Below are 10102 nucleotides of genomic sequence, written 5' to 3'. Positions count from 1 at the left end.
AGAGAGAGAGAGAGAGAGAGAGAGAGAGAGAGAGAGAGAGAGAGAGAGAGAGAGAGAAAGGGCATGTTTACGTGAACCTCAAATATAAGGTCGGCTCTCCCCATCTCCCTCTCTCTGTTTAATTATAGAATGACAGTTGCAATGTGTACGGTATTCATTGCAAAAACACTGGCGCGTGTTTCACCGCATGTAAAAAATGTAAGCAAAGTGCAGTCGAATTATCAAAATAGTGTCAGTATCACAGAGCACAAATCAGTAGTTTTGTAGCATTAGTCTATGAGGCTACTCGATTTCAGGCTGATTCGTGCTGGAATATGGCTTAAACACGAAAATTAGAAAATGGCATTTGTAGCAGAAAATTATTAGTAAATCATCTTTACTGCAGTGCATCGGCTTTGACAGTTTGACATAAACACTCACAGCTGGAGTATTTTTGAGTTGCACACTTTTATTACAGTGTTATAAATCACATTAAACATTGTTACATTAATAATATAGTTAGGCGTTGATTTCACCACTCTGGACAATGGTACCATGTCCTACTTCCTTGCTTGAATGTCACAGTCATGTAAGGCATATATATATCACATAAGTTGATATCATGTGATGGCAATATAATACATGGTAATAGGACGTTATGCTGTTTACAGCTGATCCGCACTGCAGTCACCACTCTCCTCCATCCGACCCTCAGAGGGCACCCATCGACGTAACAGAACCTCCTAGAAAAAAACACGTGATTACGAAATATGTTCATCATGCACAGGCTGTGTGTGTCACTGCAGACACGTTTACTTGCAGTGCAATTTATGATTTATACGGGCTTCACTAAAAATTGTTACAGATTAATTAAATTTGGCATAAGAAGGAAACCCTGGAAATGTGTTTTTATTGAGATGTAGCGTTTTGTGCTCTCCCGGCGACACCCGAGGGCGCCACCAGTGACAGGTGACCCAGTATAGTTACATGTTGCTGAGAACATACCAAGATAGATTTCATATTTTTTTAAAGGGACAGTAGCCTCTAGGATTTTACTGCATACAACTGTACTTACTGTATAACAAATCGTCTATACCCACATGTATTTGTCACCAGATACTTAATTAATTATTTACACATCAACGCTACGAAATTTTGAACGGGGCGCCATGACACCCCGCCGACCCGTGCTGCCACCTCGAAAAACGCTTGCAGTATTTGCATTTTTATTTTTGCGGGTAAATACCCGGAGGCGCTAATCATCGAAAGTGCATTGTATATTATATAACCTAAATGCTATTTTTACAGCGGAGCCGATGACATGATCATTGTTTAGGGCAAACATTTATCCATATTTATAACTGAACACCTATATGTCGTTTATTAAGATATTAAAACAATCCTTTTCTGCTTTTAACATGTAATAAATAAGTAAGATACCCTCGAGGTCTGTGAGCCCTTGGCTGAAAATTGGTTTGCCGCAACTTTCTCAGATCTGTGCGCTGTTGCAGTGGCGCCACCGTCGTTGTAATCAAACTGTAGTCGTTAGTTTTAAAACTTTTTAAAAATATTTCTAATGGTGATTGAACCATGAAACTTTTTATGTAGCGCAATTATAACCTAAATTAGCTGAAAATAACCCTAGAACCTAGAGGCTACTGTTCCTTTAAATGTTACTACTAAAGCGCAATTTGTTTTCGAGGCAGTTTAAATGGAATTTTATTACCTGGACAGTGAAGGAAGATATGCACTCAGGTGAGCTATAGTCTTCGTGTGTCAAGCCCACAGGTTTGATCACGTGACAGAACAACACTTCCTAGATGCAAACCAGCAGAAAAATAGGTTAGGTCTACTTCACACACTAGGTCATATCAGGTTAATGTTCCAGAAAAGGAATTTTGATGTGCAAGTTGTTGCAAGAATAGGTACCAATTCATCAATTACCTTTCCCACTTGCTGCGTGATTCTATCCAGGGCAGCCAGTGCCTTCCACGAACTTGGCTGCTCATTTCCAATATGTTCCATAGTAGCGCCATCTATGTATTTAACAATCACAGAGTACGTCGAGTGGTAGTAGGGTGGCCCCTTTTTGTAAAGACCTGAAAAATTCACGTCGCTTATACATCTGTTTGGAATACATTTGTAACCTCAGTCTTGTGATTTAGAGTCATATAAAGGTCTGCTGTCTCTTGCAAAAGCCTCGGTTATGTTTTACACGACGCAATAATGACTGTATTAAACTCTCTAGACGTTTTACACAAAATAACTGACTTTTGGCAAAAAGATTTGTCAATAAAGAAAATAAGGAATAATAAATAATAATGGCAGATAAGGAAAGCCTGATATAAAAAACACACTTCTCAAGCAGTCACGGCATGAACGACATTCGTAAACAATCTCAGTCTCACAACTCTGGCATCCAATCGACTCTGTGTGATAACGCCCCCTGCTTACACGTATTATTATTATTATTTTATTAATTTATATTGCACCTTTTTACATAAAAAGCTCAGTTAACGTACTGTACGCATACTGTCATGGCTGTCGTAACTGAACCAGTTGTAGTCACAATTTAAAATTACACAACTAAAGTCACGTACTCAACGTACACACAACAACACGTACTAAAGTCAGCGCCGTACTTGAGTCCTGAGCAGACGACCCAGCCACGGGAGCGGTAGTAGTGGTAGGCGACGTAGCGTGCAGCAAACCTCTCCTGCCTTGAGCAGAAACACAGCCACAGCTCCTCCAGCGTCATGGACGCCGCCGCCGCCGCCACCGCTTCCGCATCGTTTCCTCGTGTCACGCAAAGGCAACCCAGTCCATATGCAAGAAAGAACGCCTGTAAATGCAAGGGTTGTGTGGCTATTGTTGCTTAAGATAAATTGCTACGGCAGTCAAGGCGGTTAGTTTAGAAAGCATTCAATTATTTTCAAACAAAATTAATTGGGCCAAACTTTTATACACTAAGTTATCAGGAGTAAGGTATTGACATCAACATGATCACTGGTTACAATGTTACTCAGGATATCGTAATATGAGGGTATGTCACGCCAGTAACAGAATCTATGCAACAACGTCCAAGTATCTATATTTACCTCGGTGTGAGTTGTTACTGTAGAAAAGCACGTTCCTCTTACTACAAAATAATGGTACACAAACAATAGTGTTGTACCTCTTCCAAGTATAATTGCAAGTGCTCCGTCACTGGGTAAGGATCAATTGCCAAAAACGGCTGTGATGTGGGAGCAGCTGCTCTCTCACCCGTACTCATTCCCTCTTCAACCTCTTCATCGCTATCAGGCTTGACTAATAAATTCTCTGCATGGGTATTACCACTGCCACCTGAAGTAGAAAATACATACATTATATCAATTGCTCATTGTATTCAATACTGTTAATAAATTAACACTACATAACACATGCAGAGGTTGGCAGTTATAGCCGATTTCAGAAATATAAATAGTTAATAAATAATACAGTAATACTCGCATAAGTCGTCATCGTCTAACTCGTCAATTCGCATAAGTCATCATGGAAGTCAAAGTCCCGATTTTCCCTCATAGTAAATCCATTGGAGCGAACCAGAGACAATAGAACAATAATCTGTATGACACTGAAAAAGTCAGCCTCGGTTCAAGCACAAACATGTTGACTTTCACAAAAATGTATTGATTTAAAAAAAAAAATTATTTTTTTATTTTTTTATTTGCTGCAGGCTTCCGCGGGCCGCACAGAACCCCGTAGAGGGCCGCAGTTTGCCCACCCCTGTTCTAGGGGATCTGCAAGCTGGCTGTCGCAGATGTGTGCTTAACACATTCAATGCTGCCTGGTTAAATACACCCTGATTTACTGTCGGACTCCCTGATTTGACATATGCAAGAGTCCGTGTGACTCCTTGAAAATTCTTCTATACTAACTAGTTAATTCCAGAGCACGGCCTCGCGGAATTACCGTATTTTTTCAGCAAGTGTTCCAAGAAAATTTGGCAGACCTGCACCGCAAATGTCCTGCAATGTCCAAACGTGTAATCAACAGTGGGTGTTACAGATAGCCATCGTGTGCCGCGCTTGCCGCTAGTGAGTACGATGTTCTTGCGTTATGGCCAGCAGCGGTGTCGATTGATGTACGGACCCGATTGTTTCATGTCTGCTATGTATGTGGCGCGAACTGACGTCGTGTGTGGAGCATGTTTATGACTGCGTAGGGGTGACGGGCGCCTGGGAGGGGAGCAGGGGAAAAATTCGGTTTTTTCACGGGAGCTCTTTTTCAAGTCTATTGAAAAAATAGCTTTAGTCAATAATTTTACGCGAGCTATTTTGAGCCTCACAGGAGCGATTTCTGAGGTTTGAAGAGCGAATCGCTCATCACTCCCGTGTATTTTTTACCCTGGCGGGGAGCATATGTCATCATTTTCGTAAGTCGGCACAAATATGCTGGTCCTAAAAGTGTCGACTTATGCGAGTTTTACTGTAGTTACTATTTCAGTCAGGAAACAGTTTAACCAGTGTGCGCACTGTGCGGCCTATTTTCGGAACACGGATAATGATGAGCACATATCACCCCGTTGAGTAGCACGACTCGGTGGGCATTCCAACTGCATATCTGAAGGGTTTTCCTCCTTGGTTACGCACCTGAAGCCGTGGCGTGCGGCTCGTCACATTTCGTTGACACATGAACATCCATTCGCTCGCCCGACTTGCCCGGAGAGACACTGTCTCCATCCTGTGCACATCTAGTTGTCGTCGCATTGCGGTTTTCGGGAGAGGAGAGCATGTTCAGGCGTGTTTCATCTGACGTCTGCATGGCCTGCCATGTGAGATGATTCTCATACCTGCACACATACAACAGTGCGTGAAATTAGCACTATTTTGCTGGCAGCCGCCGGTTCAACCCCCTAAACCACCGGTTCAACCCCCTAAACCGCCTGTTCAACCCCGCATATAATCAGTCCACTTGGCCTATTTAAGATTTTGCCTATCTTGCCTTTATATTAACGATATTTACCAATTTCCTGGCTAGTTTTTACTCAGTAACTACTAAGAAGTAAATCCAGCAATTCCTGTCAAACAAGTAGAACTCCACTGATAGCAATGAAATACTGAATACTACGAGTATGCCTAATAAACACAAAGCTAATACTTTTATTAATAATGGAATAAATCGAACAAAATTAAGGGCCTGTTCAATTTGTCTAAGGGCCTGTTTAAAATTTTGGGTGGGCCTCTTCACATTTTGGCTAATTTCATGTCCAGCATACAAGTCATACCAACAACACGACAAACGCGCAATGGCAGTGCACGCTCGGCTGTTGCACGGCAGCACTGGGATTTTACGAGGAATGCTGCTAGATGTTGCTGTTGGGCCGCTAGACGGATTTGTTGGAGTTTTTTTTAGACCTATGTTCTGTAGGCGGCATTGTATTATGTTGCTACTTGCGTTAGACAACTGCATCAAGCCAGGTGGTTGTACTTCAAGATGCTCATAGTCCGAGGATAACAATTACTAGTCTTGTAAAGGGGCTGTCCATTACACAACACATAACTAACCTTCTCTTAGACATAACGTAGTAGCCATCGCTAGCTCGTTTTCGCTTCTCGTATTCCATTCCTCTTGACGACAGATTTCCCTTGCCGAAGAAACCCTAACGAAAACCAAATGCTAATTAATACATTCACACATCTGCATTCATCATATAAACTCAGTGAATAATAATGAAAAAAAGACAAGTAAAGAAACCTATGATCAGGAGTTCTATCTTAGCATAATATCAGGGGTTAATAATGACAAAGGTTTGTCTTTATTAACCCCTGATAATATATATAATAGATGTGTAATAGCATAACATAGAATCTATCATAATATATGTAATTAGTTCATAAAGTTCTAGAAAGCATTCAACGATCGGGATACAAATATCATCTCTATGCTGTATACCATTTTACCTGTCATTGATGTTCTAGCCCTTGGTCTGCACCTCGATTAAGATTGATTAACAATTACCATGGTGCTGAGAAATTCAGCATCCCGAGGGTCGGTCACCACGACGACATCATCGACTAACATCCCCGAGAAGCATTTGTAAGTTCCATGTTCCACCACCAGGGGAAAGAGGGGAGGCTCATCTCGTGGTGCTCTGGGCTTCCGCCGGGGTTCTGACAGTTTTACCTTGCTCGCTTCCATCGCTGCATTTAAAGAAACAGATCGAGTATGTTTTCACACTGACCATGCTGCCACACTCATCTCACAATACAGAATTTGATTGTTGTCATCTAAAATTACCAGCTGAGAACTGTAGCATTGCAATCTATTTTTACTGTTGGCCAGACCAAAAATTTAGTCAGCCACGGTCAACTCTGGTTAGCCAAGTCTCAGTCTATGGTCATATACGTAACTATGGTTAGCTATGTATCATTATCAGTTACAATTAATCATCAATGAGGCTATGACGAGCTATATATAAGCTGCATTCAGTTACATAGCCATGGGTAACTGTATAGCAACAGTTAGCCACATATAAGCTAGTCTTCTACATAGCTATAGGCCGCTATATGTATCAGCTAGACAACTACGTTGATATGCAGAGCTACGTATTCACTGCAGTCAACTACGTAGCTACAGCCAACGACGTATTAGCTGCAGCCAACAATGTAGCTACAGCCAATCACGTGTTAGCTGCAGTCAATGACATAACTAAGCTTAACAACATATTAGCTGCAAACAACAATGTAGCTACAGCCAATGACATGTTGGCTGCAGCCAACAACGTAGCTACGCTTAATGACGTATTAGCTGCAGCCAACAACGTAGCTACAGCCAATGATGTGTTAGCTGCAGCCAACAACGTAGCTATGCTTAATGACATATTAGCTGCAGTCAACTACGTAGCTACAGCCAATGACATATTAGCTGCCGTCAACTGCGCAGCTACAGCCAACGATGTATCACCCATGGTCACTGGTGTAGCAGTTGCGCTTGCACACGTATCGGGGCGATGTGTCGGCTATGCGCAGTCTCCGAGCAGGTCGAGACTGTAGACGACCACGCGTCCGTAGAAGTCGGTGCTGCTCGCAAACACGAGTCTCGCGACACTGACCGGCTGCTGCGCACGCACGTCAAACGTCTGCAGTGCATTCACGTCCTCCGGGTAGAAGTCTGCAAGCCGCCGCAGCGTCTGCGGGGAGTCACCGCCCTCCAGGTGGCACTCACGGCCGGCGAAGCCGCCCTGAAACCGCACGCAGAGCCGCGCGATCAGCACGGGATGCAGGAACCGCAGCAGCACCCACTGCGGCAAACCCTCGTCCGAGTTCCAGCACGTTTCGTCGGAGCCGTCGATGAGGAACTGCTTGCCGAACTCCTTCACGTTGCGGTTGAGTACGGAGCTGACAGACACGCGCGCGCTGGCTAGCAGGCTGTCAGTCATGGCAGCGAGTCACGTCGCATCGCCGGTGACGTCTAGTCGTGAGAATGATCGCGGCGCCCGGTACAGCGCTGTTGTACGTACGTCTCACCTGTAAGATATAGATGGCTACATATAGGAATGTGTTTACTGCATGGGTCTAGTCCTTATATACAAATCCAGTACAACCCTGAGCACATAGAACTGAAACAGAATTGGGATTTGGTTGGAGTCAGATTTACAGTTGAGTTATAGGAGTTTGTGGCGAAAAAAGTTTCATTACTCGTTCCAATCCTGGGTTCGCTGAATGAGTTGCCCAGGAGGAATATACCTGTATTGTAAGTATTCTTTCCTCATACAAATCTCATTTGCCTCAATTTAAACACGGATTCTGAAGTGTCAGTAACAAGCAGGGCCGGACTGGCGATCAGGAGTGCCAAGAGTTTTCCCAATGGCCTGCTTAGTAGCCTGCCCAAAAAATATTTTTTTAAATAAATCTGCAGCCTGCAGGCCATATTTTTTAAATCTGCAGCCTGCAGGCCATTTCTATATGGCCTGCAGTCCATATTATTATAGGTGGGGGCGGAGTGACGTCACTTCCCCTTAGCAACCCGTCCGATGACCCTAGAGCGATGAAAGCACCACCACTTTTTTGACGCCACATAAAATTAAATGAGAGAGAGTGAGGAGAGCACTGATTTTTACGTCTTCCATTTTAATTAGTGCTAGAGATTCTGCACTTCGCGTGGACACACCCCCTGCGTGCGCTTCGCTTGCACGGCAACAATATTTTTACACATATAGCCTACCAATTAATTATTTAGTATAATAGTCGCGCGGCTGTACAAAACGGCACCTGATGCATGGGTTAAATTATGTAGTTAAGTGCCAAAGCAGGTTACAACCCTTAAATTGCAGTTTTTTTCACAATTCCAAGAAAGAGTTTTGCTTTCGCCCTCATCCCAGCGGTGGTCACCCCCTACATATTTACTAATGAACGTGACCTAAACAATGCCCCCCCCCCCGGTACATCAATCAATGCCGCGCTGCAAGCGCAAGAATTGTTCTACTAAATAATTAATTGGTAGGCTATATATGTGTAAAAATATTGTTGCCGGTGTCACGGTCTGAGATTACCCCAGTCTGAAATTACCCCAGCACGTCGTGCGCATGCGTGACGCATGCACAGTAGTGCTGGGTGTAAAGCGCAGTAGCATTAGGTAAATGAGATATAGATTAGTAAGTAGAGTATAGATTAGAAACAGATAATGCATCATAGAAAGTAGTAAGATCAGGGGTAGAATTTAACTTTTGAAACCACTCGCAATTTTTTGGGAGTGGATCAAATTTCAACTCGCAAAATCCGAAACACTCTCGCATTTTTAATACAATTATTTTTGATGTGTGATATGATAACACTTCAATGAGACGACTTTATTAAACCTGGCTACAAAGCATGAAGATAGGATACTCTCGGTAGCGGCCGATCGTGCGAGGTTTATAATCCTTACTCAGTTTGTAGACAGTACGTGTTTATAATTTTGCAGAAATTAGTTGGTCTAGTTATTAGTTGGTCCGTTATGACTTATGTTGACAACTTAATTGTTACTTTTAAAATGCCTGGATATGGGATGTTTGATTTTAATAGTCATTTTGATTAACAGATTATATGTCACTCGCACAAAAATGCAAGTGCTTATATTTTCTACTCGCAATTTCGGAAATCCACTCGCATTTTGTGAGTGCGCAAGCGTTAATTTCGAACCCTGAAGATAGTAATGTATCAAATTAGAAAGTAAACTGACCAACACCAGCAGGCCAGGTCGACACGTGCCGTATCCAACACGCGTTGGAAACGATGGAAAAACACGTGTTCTATCGTGGAGTTCTAAACACGCATTTTCAATGTTTTTTTGTTGTGGCGACAGATTTATTCAAAACACGAGTTTTAAACTTCTGAAAACCTGCTTTTAAACCCCATGAAAAGTGCAGGTATGAAACCTAGTATAATTGCATGTTATAAGAACTAAAATGGATGCGGGTTTGGAACCATGTTCAGACATGTCTTAGAAACTACAGGAAAACCTGCGTTATATACTAAAAAAACACGTGTTTTCTTTGGGGGGTTCCTGACGTTTCGGACACGCGTTTGGATATTTCATTCAACCTCTAAAATACGCGTGTGGGAACTCAATTTTGCCGGCTGGGACTCAACTTTTATTTACAGCCACTTTATTACAGTCATAGTTACACAAATGATATTATGTTAGTATATATATGGTAATATATTAGTAGATAATATTTCAAATTAGAGAGCAAACTGCAACTCAAATTAAATTCATATTCAAACACAATTAATACTGTATCAGCGTTCGGATGTTAATTGATCAAAGCAAGGATATACACAACAACACATGTGTTGTGTATATCCTTGATCAAAGTGAGTTAGGCCTATTATGTGTGTGTCCCATGTTCAGATGTTCGGAAGTTACTGCATTCAACTTCGGAGATAGCCGAGTTCGTGCGTGACGTTCACTGATGTCATTTTTTGTTTTGATCTTCTTTTCTTTTTGTTTTGTTGCTTTGTTTTGTTTTGTTCCGCTTGTTTTGTATGTGTATAGACGAAAAAAGGATAACAGGATAGAAAAGGAGAACAATATAAGAATAACTAGAGCACTCGGAGAGCACAGACCTCCGCCAAGGCAGCTGAATTCTCTCAATGTG

The 10102-nt window shown here is 42.3% G+C and overlaps 2 protein-coding genes across 2 annotated transcripts; both read right to left on the bottom strand.

The window, feature by feature from the left end:
- Positions 1-428: 428 nt before the first annotated feature.
- LOC106817923 (tRNA-splicing endonuclease subunit Sen2-like) lies at positions 429-7016 on the bottom strand. The gene is made up of 9 exons (XM_014822634.1): positions 6928-7016; positions 5983-6164; positions 5529-5623; positions 4614-4813; positions 3155-3324; positions 2605-2821; positions 1924-2078; positions 1706-1795; positions 429-722 (listed from the first exon to the last, which is right to left on the bottom strand). The coding sequence occupies exons 1-9, from the start codon at positions 6929-6931 to the stop codon at positions 645-647; spliced, it is 1191 nt and encodes a 396-aa protein (XP_014678120.1). The 5' UTR covers positions 6932-7016; the 3' UTR covers positions 429-644.
- Positions 6983-7402, bottom strand: LOC106817920 (nuclear receptor 2C2-associated protein-like). The gene has a single exon (XM_014822631.1). The coding sequence runs from the start codon at positions 7400-7402 to the stop codon at positions 6983-6985; it is 420 nt and encodes a 139-aa protein (XP_014678117.1).
- Positions 7403-10102: the final 2700 nt, after the last annotated feature.

Source organism: Priapulus caudatus, unplaced genomic scaffold, assembly GCF_000485595.1.
Source record: "Priapulus caudatus unplaced genomic scaffold, Priapulus_caudatus-5.0.1 Scaffold1925, whole genome shotgun sequence".
NCBI classification, from domain to species: Eukaryota; Metazoa; Priapulida; class Priapulimorpha; order Priapulimorphida; family Priapulidae; genus Priapulus; species Priapulus caudatus.
This window is presented reverse-complemented; position numbering and strand designations above follow the sequence as displayed.